Source organism: Pygoscelis adeliae, unplaced genomic scaffold, assembly GCF_000699105.1.
Source record: "Pygoscelis adeliae isolate BGI_AS28 unplaced genomic scaffold, ASM69910v1 Scaffold467, whole genome shotgun sequence".
Taxonomy (NCBI): domain Eukaryota; kingdom Metazoa; phylum Chordata; class Aves; order Sphenisciformes; family Spheniscidae; genus Pygoscelis; species Pygoscelis adeliae.
In genome coordinates this window covers 1,512,144-1,534,353 of record NW_008825253.1, presented here as the reverse complement: position 1 = coordinate 1,534,353, position 22,210 = coordinate 1,512,144, and the positions used below count along the sequence as shown (strand labels likewise).

Below are 22,210 nucleotides of genomic sequence, written 5' to 3'. Positions count from 1 at the left end.
GAGTGGGGAACAAGAAGAGGAAGGGGAATGCTCTCTTGGAAAGCTTTGAAAAAGTGTTTTGGTGGGTTATGTTGTCCTCAGAGGAAGTGGGGAGCTGTCCCCCCACTCACCTCTGGCTCTAGGGGCTTTCAGAGGCATTTGCAGCTCCTAATGGTCCTCAGCATAAACTGAGATTTCTGGCATTTAATCCCCCTGCACTTCCACGCTCTGCAGTTCAGTCCCTTGTACTTTGGCACACATGTCAGCTGATACGTGCCAGCACCCCAACATAACATATTAGTAGTTCTGCTTTAAAGACATTCAGGATGCCGATCTCTTGTTTTGGCAGCTTCAAGAGACCTTAGCACAAGTGAGACATCTTCTGCTATATGGCCCCATAACACAGGCCATTTGCAAGGAGATAATTGCTCGGCAACACACCCTGCTTTCAGACTCTCTGGCTAAAACTAATTTACACAAATGACTTTAAACTGTTTGCACTCCCAGGCAGCAGTGACCGGAGACGAACAATGCTGACATGGTTGACGTTTTGCCTCTGAACCCTTCATGAACAAAAGGAAAACTCTGATTCTGTCCCATATTGAGTAGCTCCCTCTGGTTTGATTTATTTCCTCTTATTGATTGGATTTGGGGCAGGTTGGAGCTGTGAAGTTTCTGCCTAGACTCTGGATAGCTCTGAGAGCAAGGCATACCTGGGAAACACAGAGCCAGGGCTTTGCTCCCCTGGTCCCATCACCAAGCTCCAGGTAGAGCTCCTAGCAGCCAGCACACCCTGGCTTCATAAACCACCTCAATCCAAACTAACCTTAAAGCACAGACAAGTCCATGTATAGTCATGCCAAGAGCCAGAGAACTACAGGATCCGTCTCTCTGCAGCAAAGTCAATTCCCTTTGGAGTATATAAAATAAATAAAAGACCCTCTTTCTGCTGCTTCCTCCACGGACACTATGGTAAAAAGTTTTGGATTTGTCTGTGCACGGGACAAGGACAGGACAGGGAGAGAGGAGGTATTAATGTGTACAGGCATCAGGCAGGAGAGAAAACTCCTGAGAAATGCATTCACTGGGAGAAAGAAGCCAAGAGGTCTTCCTGCCCCGTCCTCCTTGGTGGCAGACTCCCTGCTCTAGCAAGCTTTACCACTGATGCTACGAGGCCTGCGCACAGAGTGTTTTTCCCAAATTGGGAGTCAGGCTGTCTTTAAGGCTGTAAACCAGACAGAGCAAACAAAAATAGAGCTTTAAAAGAATGCATGCAGGCATGCCAAATCTCCCTCATTTTTGAGTAAGAGTCTCACTCCTTTCAGATGCAACTTTCTCCCCCCACCTCTCAAAATCATTTATAAAAAAGCATCCTGATCTTGTAACAAAAGATCCAGAAGGAGGTTTCAAGGAGACATTTAAAGCTTCATTCATAATTCTGGAAAATCTCACTGTCCCAGCAGGAGAAGCCTGGTTAAAACCTGAGGAAAATTCATGACTCAGGTTGACAGCAGCAGTAAACTTACCTGTTTATTTCCTTGCAGTGGTTCTTCTCCTCTGGTGTAAGGAGCTGGATTGCTATCCTGAGCATCTTTAATCCTCTGCCTGCTGATGGGGACAGCCGGCTCTGCCTCTCAGCTCCGAGGTATCCAGAGAAGGGTGGTGTAAAGGACACCTTCGCAATACCACTGAATCTCCACACAGAGCTTTCAGACTAAGTTGCCATCATTTTGTACGTACTGCCAAATACTAACCCCGCTTTGTTCTCAGGTTTGGCATGACTGTCCACCTTCCTAACATTTTCTCAGATAAATCTATTTTTAAGCCTTTCTGTATTTTCCAGGTCTATAGAGAAAGCAATCATCCATAGGGGGTGGATGGAAATGCACAAAAGTATTAAATTAAACATGACTATTTCCTTTGTCTCCTAACAGTTGGGAACCACCAATCTATAGGCACCATTAGTCCATGGCACAGCACCATGATGTACCGCCCTCCCCATCCTCTTATCTGCATATCCCCTTGTGTTACACTCCTGTTGCATTTGAGCTGTAATCTCAGTTTCCCAGAGTCTACCTGCAACCTCCAGCCATAAAAACTGGTGCCGGGAGAGGTGCAGAGCTCTGTTCCCATTCCCACTGTTATTATTACTTGTAATAACATCTAGCAGGCCCTGCCCGGGAGCCCCACATGGCGGGGTGATGTACACAGAATAAAATGCAATCCTTGCCTTGTGGAACAAAAAATCCAAGACGACAAAAGATGGATGCAGACAGACTGGGGAAATGTAAGGAAACAAAGAGGCAGCCTCAGCTAACATGGGAGGTGGTGTTCCTGGTAGACCAGCAGTTGCATCCTCCCCAGAGCTCCTGAGACAATCCAAGCCACTCCTTGCTTCCCGCTACTCCAGGGCATGTTCCTCTCCAAGCCTTGGCAACGATGCCTAAGCATGTTTTCCTGCCCCCATCGGCTGGTTTGGCTGTCTCAGCCTCTTGCATTTCCTCCTCTGCTGTTCTCTGCTAACCCTGCTCTTGTCCCTGCAGCCCAACTGCCTTTCACGGAGGCAGCTGGAAGAATGGCAAGCTGCTGCCATGTGCAGTACCAAAGCCACACGGGCTGCTCAAAGGGACCTGACTGGGGCTCTGCGCTTTGCCTGCAGGCACCGTGATCTCTCTGGAGCTGCTGATCACAGCTGCCACGAACCAGACACTCGAGCTCTTCCTCGAACTTGTATCTTGTGATCGCTCAGGCAAGGGACTACCAGGTATGCCTGTTTTGGATCACGGAGTGTGCTCACCCTGAGGCCCGCTTACCTGATCAAAGCCAACCTCCCTTTCACCAAACCCACTCCCAGATGAAAAGCATTCAGCTGACAGCCAGCAGGAAGACACAGGCTCAATGCAATGCCACACTCTGTTTGTGAAAGCCACCTTCTTCATTACAGGCCCTCTCTCATCGCAGTTTCCCTTTGCAGAAAGTGAACACCCCACTGTCCAGCTGTGTCAAGCCTCCCTGCCTTGGAGCACATTAGAGCCATTGTCAGCATAACATCTGAAGCTGGCCGCCCATGGCTGTGATTTACGCACATTTTTGTGATGAAATGCAGCTGGCAAGTGCACTCTGCTTTCATTCTTGGGGCTATATTACACTTGGTTTATTTTACCTGCCAGTTGAAATGCAAACAATCTGTCTACATTCTATATATAACCACCCATTGCCATCATGTGTGTTTATGAAGCATAGGGGTTTCATGGATTCAGTCTCAGAAGCCTTGGAGGGCACCGTGACTGTCTCAGCTGGCTCGCTGCATGACCCCAGATGGAAGAAACGCATCTGGTGGGTCCCACACACTGTGGCTACACGGTGTGGGTCTGTTACTGGCACTGCGCAGATCTCCAGTCGCCATGCAACAGCTTATACTGGGAAGCATGTTACTATCACCTGCTTAAGAAATCTGTCATCTTGGCAGAGAGCAGATGTGATTTATATGGCCAGTCCCTCACCACAGAGAACAACTAATGGCGTAAGTGAGGGGAAGGAACTGAACCACTGGTGGTGGTAAAACGTGCCTACAGTTCCACCGGGAATATCCTAATATTATTCCCTAGACTAATGAGCACATCTATAGGAACCAGATCAGACTGCAAATTCTCCTTACCATGACTAGCTCTGTTGTTCTCCTGACTCTCCCCTGACTGCTCAGTATGTCAGCACTCGAATGAGTTATTACACTCAGTTTGTGCACTGGAGAGGTGCTGTTCCTGTCTGGTAGGAGGCAGAGGAATGGATGGATCTCTAGTATGCTTTCCCTTATATAGTAAAAAAAAATATACCGAGAACATACAATCCAACAGAACGAAAACAGAGCAGTGGAGTCAGTTAAATTACAGAAGAGAGTGAGAGAGAGAGAAGGTTCCATGAATACCACTCACGGCAGGCTTGCCGTGGAAGGACATGATTTACACCCTTTGCCATGAAAGCTGCTAAGGACCAGCAGAGAGGGATCTAGCCCTGAGCCGGGACACCTGGCTTTTAACTGTGAACATTTGCCATCAGTTCATGATATCTTACCTCTGACCCTTGATTCCCTCTAACATGGGAATGACACCTTGCCAGGTGTAAATGCTCCACATATGAGCTGCTGCTGGCTCTGATCAGAAGCCTTGCAGCCTGAACTGTGCAGAGGGGATCCCCAAACTGTTACCAGGTTTGTTAATGTCCTGACAGAGAGTGGCTGTCTGCAGAAAAGGGGGCCTGAATAAAGGTGGTCTGGAGAGCACTAAAAAGGTGGTATGATCTTGGGGCACAAAAGACAATGGGAAACACCTCTCTTCCCCAAGGTCTTCAGACAAAGCCAAGCCCTTCTCTCCCAACGTGGGGACAGAATTCAGATTATCACAAGGTGTTTGTTGAATGAGCTCAATTTCTGTTGCTCTGCTCAGGAGACCCAGCATGTGTTCTCGACCAACACAGCTTCCCTACCAAACCAGCGCATGGGGAAAGCTGTCCACCCCACGCTTACTGCTGGGACCTTGGAGGGGCAGCAGGGAGGGACAGCTTGGTATGCAGCTGACAAAGCCCAAACACATAGAACAAAGGACTACTAAGGGCAGAATGAGTCTCGCATAATTTATGCAATAAGCACAAACACATTGGGCTGAATTTTCACACCCTGGGCTGGGCTGGGGGAATCTGTTTACTTCAAGTCCAGCCAGTGTGTGAGTTCTTAAAATTGGATCATGCAAGAAGTTTGAAGAGTGAACAAGTTTTGCTAGCTGAAAGTGAGAATCTCAGAGCAGGATAATATTGTATTGACTCACAACTCAAAAGGAATTTAAGCAATTTGCTTCAAACACCGCTGAAAGATTCTCCTCTGCTTCCTGAGTTAGTGTTGAGCTTTCCAGGCCAAACCAATTTTTCAAGCCAAAATTGACAAATGCTAAAATAGAACGTCACTAGAGAAGCTAGTTGCTACCCTAAATCACACAATTACTTTTACTCCAGAATAATAAAATATGCTAATCAAACCCGATATTTCTCTTACACTGATAAGCAATGGACCACTGGGTGCCCACCATGGTCAGCTCTAACCTACTCTAAAGAGCTGCTCTGAACAAAACATGCCATGGATGAGGGATCAGGAAAGCAATTGAAAGCTCTTTGAACAGCAGTAGCTTGAAACAAATACTAATTTGTACTTCTCTTCTGAGAAGTGCATATAAAATAGCATTTCTAGTGCCATTTGATGTAAATTGAGCCTTTTATGTGGAATCATTACAAGTATCGACAGCTACTTCTGCAAATTCCTCTGCGAAGACACGTGGGGGTCTCTCCTCACAACTTAAACCAGAGGTCCTCAGGGATGAATTCAGAGCTCACCCTTCTGCAGGGATAACGCCAGCATCTCTCTTGCACAAATGAACAATCGGGGAGCTGGGAATCGAGGCAGGCCGAAGAAGTAGCAATTATTTCTTCAGACCAGTCAGTGAAGCACACGCAGGAGCTGACTCTGGGACAAAAAGGTATCAGCCTTCAGTGGCAGAGAGGCACTTGGAAACACAGCTCCTGGAACAGGACCTGCCTGCACCAGGCATCTCTCCCCCCTACCCCAAAGGCACGGCAGAGGTCATGCTTTTGGAGTGCACTGCTCCTGCTTGGCTGCTGCAGTGCCATGGCACGTTCTCAGATACTCTGCAGAATTGTCAGCTGCAATGAATGCATAACAAAATAATCCAATGTATTGAAATTGCCTGGAAGATTAATGCAAGGATTGCCGCCTTCTTTGGACTTGGCTTTCCTCATCTGTGGGAGTGCTTATTCGTGCTGGAGATAGACAAATAAATAAATAAAGCACAAGAGGAGGGGAAAAAAAAAAAAAAGAAACTCCAAACAGCCAATTAACCTTTGAAATACAAGTTGTGCTGCTGCTAACTAACAGCATCCTGTAACCTCCTAATTACCAGCCATGTACAAGGTGGCAGTTGGAGACAGAGCTGGCTGTTAACCCCATGGATGCGCTGTGCGGGAGGATCCAATTGCTGCTAATGACTGAAGTCCCAAAGAAACTCGCTTCCCATCATCAACTGCCTCCTGCTACCCGGATCTCCTGCTGCAAACCAGCTGTGCTGCCATGAAATCTTCACTCTGCCTCTGAGAAGAGCAGGACTGCTAAAGGACAGCACTGTGCAAAGCAGTTCTAGCATCTCCTCACCCTTCCCATGGGTCAGCTAGCTGCTACAGAGGTCGTGCCTTTAGCCACAGGACAGGATCCTTGCCTGAAAGGGTATTATGTGGGCTACATGCATTAAATGGGGTGGTGCCAGCTATGTTAGCCAAGAGGAGCCAGAGTTACCGTGAGCAGACTGCTGTGAGCTTCAAATTCCCATAAAAACATATATTGAAGCCTTGAGGGGATTTGGATATGGACAGGTCTCTCATTCATCTGGAGGCAGCATGCAGGACTGCGGCAGTACACACACAGATCACCTTTCTGTTTTGTCAAAGGGTGCTATCAAAGGGCTGCTATGGCACACATGACCCCTTTGCCCTGCAGCTATGATAAGGGCCAGCAGTAAAACCCACCGGGTTTTGTCGCCAGCCTGGCACCTTGCAACCTCGATTTCCTCATCCCGAAGATACGGACAATAATGCTCGCTTGCCTCAAGAGGGCTCCGTGAGACTTCTTCGCAGAGGGCTGCCATGTCCCGGGATGAAAGGCGAGATAACGCACCAAGGACTAGTACTGCTCTGTCTTCCACGCCGTACGTTGTTCAGCACCCTCCACCCCTCCCACACACACAGAGGATTGATGCCTTGGCTTTGAATAGCACTCTGAAACAAAAACGTATATGGTGTGCCCATCTATTTGCAAAGCCACTAATGACTATGAAGCCTGAGAAGCTGGAAAAGAAAAGAGAGCAGCCATTAATAATTTTTTATAAAAGGGATCGGGCATTTCCTTACAGACGGCGAGGTTTGAGGAGGGCTTCCCTGTGGCTGCTGCACTGATTGCAGCCCAGTTCGATAAAACCAGTCAATGGCTGAAAACAAGTAGCGAGAGTCAAGACCAGGGAACCTGCTTAAGCTGTTCCACCCACAGCAAATGTCTCCATGGCAGGTGATGTTTTGCACGGGCTTCAGGGCCCAGGAGTCCCCTGCCCATGCTGCTCTCAGCAGGCACAGAGCACAGGAGTTCACCCCAAAAGGAGCCCCTGAACCCTGCTCTCTGGGTGACACTGAACAGCTCGGGGGGAGCAAGGAAAGCAGAGGAGAGCCACAGAGTAGCTATCCTCTAGGCAGCTCCTAAAGTCTTACGACTTGGGGAATGGCCTCCAGGTTTGCCCCTGGGAGGATGGAGGAGATGATGGCAATACCCATGCCTGGTTACAGCCTGGGGAAGGCTCACACCTCCTCGCCTTGTAATACCTGCTGTGAGCAGCGGTACAGAGTGACTGGGCAGCATCTGTCACTCAGTAACCAGAAAGCTGTGATTAAACTGTTTTTCCTGGCAAGGATCATGGCATACCCGAAATGAGCCATTCTCACCTCCCCTCTGTCCCAACACCACGCTGCGGGTTTGTGACAGCTTTGCTCAGGCATCTCCTCCTTATCTCCACACAAAGCCAGACCCCCACCCTGAGTCTTGCAGCCAATTCTCACACGAGGAGGGCTGCGGGTTCTGAAATCACCCCGCTTTGCTCACAGAAGCCCTAGACTTTCATGCCAAACAGTCCGGGAGCCTAGAGACATTTTCTACTGCTTTCGGAGAGTGTCTCAGCCTCTGGCTGTGAGCCCTGGAGGTCACTCTTGATGGGAGAGTGCTTGGGCGAGGTGTTTCGAAGCTGGGCTCTGACAGCTCCACGGCTCGTTATCCCCGCTGTGTACCAGAGACACTTTGCAGTCAGGCACGTGGAGGAACTTTTACAGGTTTCACTTCAAAATTCCTCCCTTTTTATTGGGCCCACGCTGGGCAGTGCCTGCGAGCAAAGCTGGCGGGAATCTGAAGCTCCATAGCCAAAAGCTTCAGAATCTTTATTGCCATTGGCTTTGAGATGGTTTAAAGCAAATCTTTTACAAGGTAAAATCCAATATAAACCTGCCGGCTACAGTTTTCCTTTGTTAGCAGCAAGGATGTAATTATCACAATTTACCTTTATACGAGTGACTGTGGACAGACTCCATGCGATCCCTGGGCTTTCTCACTGCAGCCTGCCTAAGGTTTTCCCCCAGCACCCGTCATGGCAATATCCAAGGACTGACAAAGCTGTATCCGCGTGACAAAAGAGTATCCATGCAGAAATGCAGCCGCCATGAGGAATAAACAGTCTATTCAAAGGCGACTGACAAGGTGTATTTCCTAATTTTAAAACTTGTCGTGGAACAACTAACCAGACAGAAAGCTGACAGCGACAGCTATTTCTTTGTTGGGTTTGGACACACTCTGCTGTAAGTGTGAACTAATTTATTATTGCACGGCTGAGGTTCATGTGTTTTAGCTGAGTACTTGCTTTTCTGAAAGAAAATATGTCTCAGATAGCATAGAATATGGGGGTTTAAAGCACACAAGTGGAGAGAGAATAAAGTAGCAACACTCTGGAGGACTGTTTGCCACGGTCCCAAGCAGGACTTAATCCTGGGAAATGATGGAGAAGAAAATGCAGAGCCTCTTATCCTGCCTTTGGTTGTACGATGCTACTGTGTCTGCCTTTCCTTCTCACTCCTGAGCGGACAGACCAAGGCAGAGAGGAGGAATAGCTTTATAAATAACCTTAATCTGCTCCTGATCCTGCAGTGGAGATTTTGGGGGAGCACTGGATGAACCTTTGACTATCCACCTCACAGAAGATCAGTATGAGGATCTCCTGGCCTCACTGGGATGCATTTTCTGCACCTGATACAGAGGCGGCACGAGAAATTCCAGAGCACGTCTTGAGAAAACAGTTGAAAGTAACCAAGAAAGAAAAGCCCAGAAAAGCATAGCTTTCCCCAGAGTGACCAACTGGAGATACTCAGATGACTCACCTCCCTCTCCCATTGCACAAGCCCCTCAAGCTCCCATCAGCCAACAAGGACAAGCTGTCCTCAGCTGCCAGCACTGCCTTCTGCCATCACCATGTTCAGACTAACACTGGGAACAGCACGATTTCTCTTTCTTCCCTCCAAACACTTAAAAGAGAGACCTATTTGCACCCTATGAGATTAAATTAAAGGTTTTGGCGCCTTCACAGAGAAACTAACTTTCTTCTTCATTGCTTTTAGCATTGCCTGACAGTTTAAGTCCTTATTTAAAGGTCCAGGATCAAAGAAGAAACTTCTGCATGGGTTATTTGCACTACAAGTTCCACTGTGCACCACCATCATCAGACCAAAGGGGTATTTCCACCAGAACAATTCACACTTATATGAATAATTCACAGCAAACAACTTCAACAGTCAGGCTCTGAGCCGCCGTGTCCTAACATACACATTTAAACTCTCCACACCTCAGCAGCGCTGCCAGCCACCTTCCAGGCTTTTCACACACAGAAGGGTGCTCCTGCTCATAACACGTCTGCAGGATCCGGCCCTCGGCCCCATCTGGTGTTTCCAACTTGCATGAAAACCGCTTGCTCCTCCTCTGGCATGGCTTTGACAGTCACCCCAAGCCACCATGCAAGCCGCCACGCTGTGAGCACCTGAAACCACAGACCCTCAGGGCTCTTCAGGCCACTCCTGCACTCACCTGCTCGTGGTACTCGATACCCATGCTCAGCGTGTTGATGAGAATGGCTATCATAATCCCCCGGTTGAAGTACTTGCTCTCCACGATCCTCTTCAGCTTGCTGCCGAAAGCCCTCCACAGGCGGGTGACCTTGTTCCTCTCCTTGGGTTTTTTCTTCTTCCTCCTCCTCCTGCTCCGCTGCTGCTGGAGCTGGTCTCTGTGGTCGCCGTGCCGCAGGTCCTGGGTGAACTCGTAGACGCCATTGCTGTCGGAGTCGCAGCTGTCAGACTCGCTGAAGGCGAACTCGGGGTCCTCCAGGAGGCTGGCACAGAAGGGGCAGTCCTGCAGCTCGCAGGTCAGCGTGCCGCCCGGTGGGCTGGGCAGCGGGCAGGCCACGCTCAGCCCCGACAGCCGGCTGGGCGTCCGCTGCAGACCTGCAAGGGGAGATGTACACTGTGAGAGACCTCACACCTTCAACGTGGCGGACAGCCCTGTGTCCCCGCTCGGGTGGCGCTGGGCCTGTCCAGGGCAGAGCAGCTTCTGCCACATCCTCAAATAAATGTAATACCCTCATATAGCCTTCTAGCCATCCATCTTACCAAGTGGTTCTTGCATTGCCTCATTTTTCCCCCTGTTCCCCTCTCCCCAAGCCCCGACACCCACCCTCTAGCCCCCTCCATGGACGCAGGGCCAAGGGGCCTCTCTCCACACAGCATGGCCAACCATTTTGTGCTCTGCTGCTAGGGGAAGACTGACTGGCACACCTCTCACTTTCAATTATTTTTGATTATATCTGACCAGGCTAACATCATTAGCGGTGATCTGAGCACTATCAAGCTGCTACACCCAATTTAGATAGTGCTTCCATTTAGCTAATAATGAGGAGGGAGAGAGAAAAAGGGACCAAAGTTGGCTACAGACCACAGATCACAGCTCAGAGAGTCACATAGTCCCTTCAGTCTCCTTCATCCCTCCTTCAGATTTTAATAAAGCTCAGGTGAATTCTTTCTTGAGGCACAGGACTGAATGTTCAGGGTGTTTTAAAATCAACACATTGCCACGTGTTTTGTGGTGTGAGGAGAAATGCTGGCTGCCCTCACAGAGCCAGGGTACGGAGATGATATGGACAAGCGTAACAAGGACGATTCGGGTGGAACAGGAACCAGATTTTATTTCCTCTTATTTAGAAACTAAATTCCTTGTTTCCTCATATTTAGGAACCAGATATTAATGGCAGAAAAAAACCCAACAGGAAAGCAACACTGCGAGCGTGGGATCCTTCCTACAAAATGCCATTCAAGCATCAATGAAAACTTTCCTTGAGGTTCAGGGAAATAAGGTGAGGGGACAGTTTTCCCCTGTAACATGCCCCTGACTGGAGGTTGGATGGGGATACTTGGACAGATTTTGGGGGAGACCAAGCTAAAGGCAGTGGATGCTCCTGGCTCTGGGCCCAGGAGCTTGGAGCTCACCCAGCAGTAATGCTGCTGATTTCAGCTACTCCTGGCTGACACTTGAGGACATCTTTAAAGAGAAGGCAGCACCAAACAAAATAAAGCACCCCGTTAGCTTGAAAACTGGGTTGTGACAAATCAAAATATATTTTACTTGCCTGAATGTCCCTCAGATATCACTGGCCTTCAAAACAGCCTTGCAGGAGAGGACTGTCCTCCTCCTGGTCATTACATCGAAGACACCAGGAGGATCAGGAATATTTGGCCCCTTACTCAACCCACAAGCAGCATCAGTGCAGCACTGCACATTAGTACGGCTTTTCTGATTGGGACCGGTCTGATGAGGAAAGACTGCAGCGCAGCCACAGCAGCATGGATAGCAGAGGTAGCGGACTTGCCAGACGTCTTTTAATGCTATCAAAGTGTTAAAAATTATATGAAAAGTACTGGCGCCGCAGATGTCTTCAAAATACCAGAGTCTCCTTGGCTGCCTGCTAAAATAACCTCACAGCATTGCAGGGCACGAGAACACGGAGGAACAGGCTGTACTTTATGCTGTTCAATTCCACAACAAAAGAAGGGAAGAGAATACTCTCTCCCACAATTGCATCCTTCCCAGCAGACACCAACCTTGTTTCCAGCTGGGGCTGAGAGTGCTGTGGCTGCTAATGCCTCCTTAATGCTCTCAGTTATCACTTGTATGTTCTCCTTGCACAAGTCTTGCAGTGAACAGACTCTGCTTGTTGACTTGTAAGAGTGGAGAGAGAATTAAGTGAAACATCTCTTTGTTTGCCCAAAGAGGCTGAGGCCAGGAGGGCTGGGTGAGCTTGTGAGCCCACCTCACCTTCCCCACCGAGCACAGGGCAGGGACTTAACATGGCTCCTTTGCTAAGTTTAGGCTGGGATGGAGAAATATGAGTTGGGAGCTGCGCCTGGCAGAGCTACACCCTCAGGAACTAGCTTATTTGGCACTTAAAGATCATCCTGAAGCCTGGAAGACACATCCATCATCCCTGCTGTACAAAGATGGTTGCGGTGCAGAAGTAAATCTGACTCAGCCCTGTTGGTGTGGCAGGAGGGGCTGCGGCAGGAGTGGGAAGGAGGGCCTGGAGAGAGCCAGAGCCATGGAAGGGAAGAGCTGCGCACTGACACATTGTGTGACAGGGTCTCCAGATGGACCTGGCTGACTTGCTTCCCTTCCCAGCCCCCGTGCTCCTCAGGGTGCCAGATAAACTGCCGCTCACCAGCCAAGAGCTGTGGCATCCACCCCTTCCCCTAGATATGACCACACTTCTGAAAGAGACAAAACAATTTCAGGAGCATTTTGGCATCCTCTGGGCTGAAATGCCTCTGTAAAAAGAGGATACTGTAATTGCATTATTAACAGCAACTCCACCTAACCTCCGGCTTTCAAAGAACACCCACAGGATACGTGAAAAATCTCCTAAGTCATTGAAGTGACCCTGGGATGTCACAGTTGGGACTGAGATCTGGACCTTGCTTCTCCTGAAGAGGGCCCCAGCAGCAGATCCCCTTGCAAGCATGAAGAACCAAACCTCTGGCTTGAGCACTGCCTTCCAAGCAACAGCCCTTCTACTCAACCTTGCTTTCCCAGTTCCAGACTTCTGCAGAGCCTGGGCTTTTATCTCAAGGTAAAGACACATTCTCATAATAACCTTCACTAACTTGCATAGTTAAAGATGAATCAGTGATTCATATAAAAACCTTAATAACAGAAGAACGTTGCAACTAACCTGGCCCGCTTCTGCCCTCCTGCTAAGCTCCCAAGTGTACAGACATGTCCGCTGAAGGCAATTTCTGTAAACAATCCACTTTACCCTTTTGTATGGTCACTTAAGAAAAAATATTAACAAAGACAAGCCACCCAACCTATTTGGCAAGCAACCTTTACTGTGACCCCACCCAAGCTAGGCTTGGTATTTTTTCAGCACATACATCACTAGGATAAATATTTGTGTCCATGCACACACAGATAAACAGTTCTGGAAAACAGAGGCACTGAAAAAAACAGATGATGAGTTTGGCTTAAAGAGATTAAAAAATAGAAGCTAGATCTTTTTGACTTTTTACTATTTGAGGGCTTAAGACTCTATTTTTCAGCCTTTAGCTCCAGCCACGAGGACTGGAAACATTTTGCAAAATAGAAACCTAAGTGTTGCATGTAATCACTACTCCAGCAGTGGGTGATTTATACGTGAAGGGAGATAAAACTACACTAACTAGCAGTGCTGGTGTGGCTGCAGTCTGTACAGATAGGGATGGAACAGAGGTACAAAAGAGTCCCCAAGATGTTCCTCATTCATTCAGATTGCATGGAGCTCCAAATCTGCAGTAACACTCAGTCCTACATTTCTTCTGCACATGGGGAAAGATGAGAGGGAAAGCCTGAGACCTGCAGCTCTGCTACACTCCCGCCCTCACACACATCTTCTGAGGACTAGCACAGAGCAAGACCTTGCAGTGGCCATGGGCCTTCCTCCAAACATTCTGCTCCTTCTTGCCAAAAAGCAATTCAGAGGCTCAGGGGCCTGTCAGAGTAGAACTAGGGGTTTCTAGAAGTGTCTGTTTTGAGTTCTTTCAATACCTCCCTGTTTTAAACTTCTTCTGTTTCCTATACCTTATGCTTCTCCACCCGCTTCCACCTGCTCTTCCCTTTCAAGGTACCATCTCCCAGCAGCTGGGGCTTCTCTGCTGCAGGGCTGCAGCTGGCAGGTCCGTCATTCACCAGAGATGTAATTCCAGGGGCTACATAGATCTGTGCTTGGGTGGGAACAGAGGGAGAACCTCCAGGATATCACTAAGCACATGAGAGGAGCTCAAAAACACATGCTTTATAATCACAGGAGAGAGGCCTCCAGCAGTGGCCTGAACTCACCGCCCGGACCATCCTGTATCTTGCTTTACCCAGTAACTGCAAATACAAGGTTAGAAGGAACAGAGCGCTCAGTCCCTCAACCTGTCCTACTTCTAGCTTCAGTGCTCAGTTCAAATAGCATTCACAGAACAGCCTCCATCTTCAGCACCCTGCATGGCTATCATTAACACCTCAACTCTTGAGCAATTTGCCCTTTGCCCAGTTTTCCTAAGCAAAAAAAATCAGCTTGTTTGTCCTTACCGTGCTCTCCTACCAGTTGCTGCAGCTTCCCATAAGAATCCATGCCCAAATTTACAGGGCTATTAACCACGGCCACAGGTGAATTGCCGTTCTTCTTTCCTTTGGGAACCGGAACAGAGCTGGCTTTGCTAGTTGGAGAAGGCAGGATGGTAGGATAGTTCATGTTGCCATGGTTGGAGAGTCCGGCAGTCAGTTTAATGCTTGCAGGGGCATTGGAAGACTTACAGTTCACTTGTGGTCCTTCGACATGACAGTCTGCATGGTAAATGCTGTGCACAGACTCCGAATCTGGAGGAGGAGCAGGGCTCTGCAAGTTGGGTGATGGAGAAGGAAGCATCAATTGGCCTCCAGGTTTCATGACCTTGAGTTCCAGGTCGCAGATCTCAGGGTTGGAGCGAGGCCCCCGAGGGCTCCCATTGCTGATGTGATAGTGGTGGTGGTGGTGGTGATGGTGATGGTGGATGAGGTGGTGTATGGAGGTGATGCGCTTTTTGCCTCGGTGGCTTTGCCCATTTGTGGTGCTGTTTGGGTTAACTTTTTTCCGGCGCTTACTCTGCCAGTTATTGTACAGGCGTATTGTCCGCCGTTTCACCTTCCTGAAGATGTGGCAGATGTACTTGAGCAGCTCCTCGTAGCAGCTACCTGGCTCCGAGAAGCTGGCAATTGTGCTGTCGTTGGAGAGATAGCGGGCCCGCTGCTCCTGCATCAGCTGGTTCTCCCGCTGCTTTGTTTCAGAAAACTGTGTTGCTATCACAACCAGGCACAAGTTAATCATGAAGAAGGAACCAACCTGGAGAAAACACAGGGAAAGGAATTAGCAGGAACTTTACAAAGCAAGACACGCTCTTCACCACCACATGCTGTCTGGACTTGAAGTGTGGTTCTTAGAAATCCCGAGATTTCCAAACATGCCAAATCTCAGGGTCTGCTCACCAAATGTTATGTCAACATGTGCCTGAGCTGCTAAATTTGCTCCTAAGCCATGTTAAGTTATTTTGGCAATGGCAAAGAAAGCTATTAACAATAGCCTTCACCACTTTCCTCCTCTCAACAGTGATGACATTTGCTACTAACAAAGGGTGTATGAAACACAACACAAGCAGTCACCACCACCAAACGGATCACTAGGAAACACCCGGCCAACCTGCAAGGAAAGATGGTCTGAAGTCCGATTTGTGCTGTACTGAAACTGCCTCTGCTCTTCCTCTATCACTTCACACCCTGGCAGAATCCATCCTCATTTTTGAGGAGGACAGTCAGGGTCCACGCATCTCTGACCTTGTACTCTTATAGCTCTCTGACACAGAGAAATGCATCTCCAGGAGATTCAGTGCTCCTAGAAAGGCCTGATTTGTCTGGTTGAGTTGATGTGTTCTTGGGTGATACCAGGTTTTCAAAATGAAGTCCCAAGGACAAGAATGTGAAGTGACCTAAGGCTACATCCTTCCCTCAGCTGTTGAGTCCACAAACTGGTTTTTCACCACTTGGGTTCATAAATCAGCCAAAGGAAAATGTCAAATATTCCCATCAGAGGATCAGTGCCCTTAGGCGTGAAAGGGACTGACGTCAAGAAAGTGCCACTGTCTACATGGCCAAACCTCTGCGCTGTGCTCAGTAGGAAACGTATGGATTTAATCTGGACCATTGTCTGGTGAATCCTCAGGGGAAGCCGTTGGGAGATGGTTTGCAGTGCTATTCTCCAGTTTGTAATATCAGCCTGGATACTGTTTGAGAAGCAGCAAGGGTGCCATTTCCAGATCCAAGTGACTTGGAGATTAGTCACCTTCTGGCTTTTCTGCAAGGATCCATATGTAGAGAAGGGCTCAAAAGAGTGGAGCGTCAATCTCTACTATGCGTGGCCCATTGCTAAAGGCTCAAAAATCACTGGCTTCAGAATGCTATCCATTACTGGGAAACTCTCACACTGCTCTGATCCATGCCTTTCCCACTGGTGGTGGGAGCTGTGGTGGTTTGACTTCCCAAGGCCTTCAAAACCACATTGACGAAGATGGGGTTATATATAAAGAATATCCAGCCACAAAAGCACTTCGAAGCGTCTCCGTCCCATGTCCTGCCTGACATCTACATGGTACTTTTCCCTCTGCTCTCCCCCTGACTTAAATGCTTAACTTTTCCACAGATGTAGACCCTTGGAGAAGGTTGTGCCCATTGTAAAAAAAGAACCTTGCTAACATGGAATGGCAGCTTCTGAAGGCAACCTCCAGCACCCCTGGTGAGTAATACTTTGTTTTTAGGAACGACAGCACCATAAGACCTCAGAAAGGTGCACTGCTATTATTACTGTTATTTGAAGGGCCCAGGTGAAGTTCAATAGTTCGAGGGCCCTTCATTGAAATGAGGTGTCCTCTGGCACATTGAGGAGGCTAAAGGAAGAAAAGCTACAGCCTCTCCGCTTTTTGTTCTAATTAGCAGTTGCTTGGCCAAGGCACAAAAGTTAGGACGCATCAAGGTGACAAGACCAAGATTAGGAGAGTAAGAGGGAGGGAAGACCATATGGCTTGACAAGCTGCGACTATGCATCACATGTGACACTAAAAAGGACTGTGGTATCCAATAATCTGTTTCCACAGCACTAATCACAACCTGCATGATTACACTTTATGGCGGGAAGAAGGTCTCCCACTCTGAATTCTGGCTGGGTCTTCTCTGTGAAAGCCCAGGGAACAACTTTACCCCACAAGGACAAGGAATGGGAGCATCTCACAGTTCATACTTACTATTATAAGCAATATAAAATATATAAAATTGTAAAAAGAATGTGCATCCATCACATAATACATGATGTCAACCCATCCTTCCAGGGTTATAACCTACAGGAAGACAGAGAAAGAAAGTGTAAGAACAAAAGTCAACCAAAAAGTTAGTAAACATCAATCTTGTGGTAGTGCCTGGTACTCATCACTCCACAGCATCTCTCAGGATCCATCCAGACCTGCTGAATTCCTTTTCCCAGTTGGCTTAGGATAGCAGCAATGTGTGACCAAAGGACTGGCCTGAGGTTTCTACAGGAATCTGGTACGATTAAAATGATAAACCATTACAATAAAACATCTGAAACACTGGTTCTGAGCCAGTGCAAAGAAATTCCAAGGAGAGATTATAAAGAAAGCAAAAGCCTCTCTGTGCAGAGATCTGGGCTTTTACCTTAGGCTCCTGGTTTTGTAATGCTATCCATAAAATCCCTAAGTTTTTAAGTCAATTTTGTTTCTGTAAACCCAATTTCTTTGTGATTCCCACTGGCTCACCGTTACAACTGCATCACCAATATCATAGTGGGAAAGCATCTGAATGGAAGAGAGTTACTTTAATTAAATGTAGAATTGATTTCGTACTCGTTTTCTCAGTCTTCCTTCCACTAAAAAAGAAGCTGAGGATTTAATTAACACCACACAGGCTGTGTGCGGAGCAAAGCAAATTCTGCCATGTAATTTACACTTTTTATTCAGATAAAACATACCAAACTTCTAGTGCTATCTTGCTACTAGTCCTAGAGCTGAAATTCCAGCACAATTTCCATCAAAATCAAAGCTCCTGTCTGAATTTACTTGCACTGACGTACCCTATTCACTAGGCCTAATGTGAGCCTTGGTGGTCCTAGCATAAACCCAGAATTGCTGCCTGCCTCCAATTTCAGTGGCACCATTCCCGATTTAAACCATGTTTGCAGCGAAGGATCTGTGAATTAGTTTGCTGGGAACAAGAAAAGGATCAAGCCTCATCGGTGTAGAGGACCTTCTGTATGGTGTGTACAGAAAGCTGAACCATAAAGCACTTGCTGTTGAGGCGGTGAATAAAACAATGTTCTTGTCACACCTGGAGCATCAGGGCAAAACAGTTGCAGGGAAGTCAGACATGAATCCTTGCCACTTTTCTCCTGTTTTTTTTTTACTCAAGGAGCTGGAAGAAGCTCCTAGATATGGATCTTTGGTATATGACAACATCTGCAAGGGGGGGAACACTCCTGTACACACAACCATCAGTACTCACAGTTTCCCTGAGACTGTCAGAGCACCTTGCATCAGCTCATGGGTGCTAGAAGGGAAACACTACCTACTCTTGATTCCTCTCACCCTAAAGTCAAATGTGGTGATGTCTTACCAGCAAGTTTTCAAACCCACTTCCCATGCTGAAGCACGTGTAACTTAACACCCACCACACAGCTGAGTGAGAAGAAGCCAGCGAATACAGCTCCACTCTAAACCCAATAAACATGATCTTCCAAGGAGCAGGTAAAAATTGTCTCTGCAGCTCTTTTACTCTGTCAGCATTGCTAAAGACTTGGAGCAATCAGGTCTGATGACATGCTGGCTGCATTTACACAAACTGCACCCACCTCTCCTGTTCCTCCTTATATGCATTAGATATTCTTTCATATCACATCCTCGCTGCTGGTTAGTGATGTACAGGCATCAGACAGCAATGCTACGCTTCCAGTGGCATGGGCTTAACAAAACCAAAAAGAATGCTTTTGCTCAACATGAACCCGAGCGATCAATCTGTGGTAGAAAGTTTTCAGCAACAGACACATTTTTTTGTGTGGATGCGAGTGCTGTTATTCACCCTGGAGTCTGAGAAGGGGTTAAGCTGCCTGGGCAGACACAGGCAGTAATCAGTCTGTTCAGCGGTGTGAAACGGACAAGCAATCAAACTCAAACTGCCCTTTTCTGCCTTTCCTTTAACACGGTTGAAACATGTATAGAAAGCAAAGTTCTTTTTGGCCGCATTCCTTGCCTGTGTGGGCTGTGCACAGCAGCCGATCATCTCTTGCACTCGATGCCTGTTTACGTTCATGGGGAAACTGGAGGGATCAAGTTGGGCGGTGACACAAGGCTAAATCAAATCACTGCCAACTACCTAAGAAATAGTCCCCGTCGTGCTGTTCAAAGTCCTCTCCCTTCCTTCCCCTCTATTTGGATGGGCATTTCAGAGTCGGGTTGCCACAGCTGGCACAGCAGGTGCTCCATCCATTTACACTTGGGGATGAAAAATGAGCCCAGGGACTTCAAACATACTGGATACACCTCTTCACCGAATTTGCATTTGGCTGGCAATCCTCAAATCTAACGTATTAAAACGATTAGACACAGAGCCCTCCCTGCAAAAGGAGTTACCTGAGGGCTGCTGTTGGGCTTCTGCAGGCGTGGCCAGCTCCCCACCTGGGAAACAGCTGCTGAGACAAGAGTGAGGGCCAACCACAGTTACAGAGGTATTTTTCTCGCATGCTACACAGCATTTTCAGCAAGAATCAATCAACACACCACATTTCTCCTCTGGAGGGCTGAAAATGCTCATCCCGCTCTCAGAATATTTAAGATGTAATTAGAATTTGCATTATTTACTACTCACTTGTAAACCAAAGGGATACAGGAGGGGTAAAAAGACTGCTGGGCTTTTGTTCTCCTGTTTGACATCTTTATGGATTCATTCTTGGACTCATCACCCAGTATAAATGCAGCAGTACCTAGGGGAAGGATTCCTGAGCTGCCGAGGATTAGAGGGTACTAGCAATCCTTTAAGAGAGCGTGCTCACAGACATCTGTCTTTTTTTAATCAAATAGCTCTGGAGAAATGCAGGACAACGTCCATGCATAGCCACCTATCTGGACTGAAACAGCGTCTATGATTTTTACAGCCTGATTCTTGCCATGCTGTGGACTTCTTTCCTGCTGTCCTTTACAGTGTTCCGAATGACTTTACGAGTACATTTTTACCTACCCCAAGATCTCACTGCATATCCCCAGCAAGGCCTTGGTGTAAATGGGAACCAGACCATTTGAATTTGCCACCAGCTGGTCTATACACCACGAACTCAACTCTTCAACTATTTTTGGAACCAAGTCAAAGGCATCTGCACTGGTGCAAGGTTCACTGCTGCAATGCACAGTTTGATCCTACACACTTATTCGCAGACCAGATGAACTCAGAGGGAAAGCTAGCAACTCTCGCTATTCTCCCAAGAACACGGATATATTTTTTCAGCGTTGCTTTGCCTACTGTTCATCCCTTGGGGCACCCTGAATGCAATATCACCTACTTCGCTAAGCAGAAATGACTTCCTCCTCTCTTCACTTTCCAATCTGATTAATCCAGTTGACTGCAGCACCAGCATTTGGCCCTCAGAGCCCTTTATAGATGTCTTCCAAGGACCTGGAGCACCTTTCTTGTGCTTTCCAATCTCAGCAATCCATTCTTAGTAATTAAATTCTGTTCAAGCCATGGTTGTTCACAGACAGACATATTAAACAGTGTCTCCAAATGTACCAGTTCAAAGCTTCCAATAAATGCAACATACAATTATTTATCAACAGAGATAAGACAGCAAGAAACACGTTTCCTAATTCTGCTCTGATGAAAAAGATGTGCAAGATGCGTGGCACACTAAAATTGGCAGCTGCAGGGAAATAGCTGAAAGATTCGATTAAGATGATTGGCAAGGCTGTCCTGGAGCGTGCTGCCGACTGTAATCACATGCTGCAGACCCAGCAGGAAAGGAGATGCTGCCCCTTTAGCATGGAGAAATGGTTTTTGCCTTCGAAGGACTGAGGCTCTGGGCAGAGAACAGAGCTGTCCTCTAACCCATCGGAGATCCTGTATGGTGCTCAGTCTGATTCTCCTTGCCTGCTCATTCATTTCTTTACCTCTTACACAGCATGGGCAGGGATGGGATAAATCGTTTGTCTCCCATTAATACCTATGAGGCTGAGTACTAAAGCCCTGAGTCTTGTGTCTGATCCTCTCTTCCATCACTGCCAGGATTTAACAGAAAGCTCACTCAGGTGAATGTAAAGACAGACTTTGACTTCATTGATCTTTGGCTTGGACACCATTCATGCAGTCCCCAGTCAGGCACTCCCTGATCACCATACTAATATGAGCAGGATGAGAGTGGACAATCAGATTTTTTTTATTTTTTTTTAATGTCTTCTGTTCTGTGATTCTGATCCTCTTGGTTTGCTCATGCCACAATAATTTAATCAGTTGTAACAAAGATGCTCATCTGATTTATAGTAGCACAATTGGGGACAGAATCAGGTCTTCTAGTCAAGCTAATCAGAATCAATCTAAAACTCCAGAGTGAAAAATCACAAGGGAGATACAGATTAAAGATGCTGGCAATTAACTCAGATCTCCTCACTGTTCCCAGGGAGACAGAGCTTTATTTTGTTTTTTCTGGGGTCACTTCAAAGGTCTCTGCAGAACAATTTTTTTTATTATGTCAAGAAGTTTTCATCATAAAAATCCTTGTCTTTTGAGCTCTGCCAAAATGTTTGCAAGTTCTTGGCTATAATCAATTCAAGAGCAGGTTATTTTTTGCTCTAGTGTCAGTTAAGAAAAAAAATAATCATCCGGGGGAAAAAAAACAACATGCAAACTCCAACCCAAGCTACTTTAATTAGTAAAGTCAAACACTGAATTACTTTCTGTGTATTAGAAAGCACTAATGGCTAGTGCCAGATGGACTGCTACAGATAGAAATCAACCTCAAGGTGCCACTAATCAATCGAGGAAAGTTTGGAAAATTACTGTGTGAAGTGAAGCTGAAAAGATAAGAACTGAATGCACAGCATACAAAACTCCAGCCCAACCTGAGGCCTGATCTTTCTCATGGCAAGATTTCACTTCTGTGATTACTTGAACAGGCTTCATTTGTAGAGACAGCCTCCCTAACCATGAGAACCAAAATCAGCATCTCACACTTTGATCAAAACCGCTAAAAAGCATAGCTCTGGCAAACAGAAATTTCCTTGGTGGCTAATTTCAGAATTGCAGCTGCTTCTTCAACTCGGTGCCTGGCCGAAGCAGGAGATGATACAGAGATACAGAGAAACCCAAGTGTTTCCAAACCATTTGAAGTGTTCATCTTAATTGATATCTATAATTTGCACTCAGCCTCTTTTTCTTTGCCCTAAATTGGGTCCT

The 22,210-nt window shown here is 47.2% G+C and overlaps 1 protein-coding gene across 1 annotated transcript in view; it reads right to left on the bottom strand.

The window, feature by feature from the left end:
• Positions 1-22,210, bottom strand: part of CACNA1H (calcium channel, voltage-dependent, T type, alpha 1H subunit) — a 127,664-nt gene that overhangs the window by 73,686 nt on the left and 31,768 nt on the right. The window contains exons 6-8 of the mRNA XM_009329419.1: positions 17,008-17,100; positions 14,270-15,059; positions 9,701-10,113 (exon numbers count right to left, since the gene is read on the bottom strand). Of these exons, the coding sequence (XP_009327694.1) occupies positions 9,701-10,113; positions 14,270-15,059; positions 17,008-17,100 (1,296 nt within the window). The remainder of the gene's footprint in view (positions 1-9,700; positions 10,114-14,269; positions 15,060-17,007; positions 17,101-22,210) is intronic.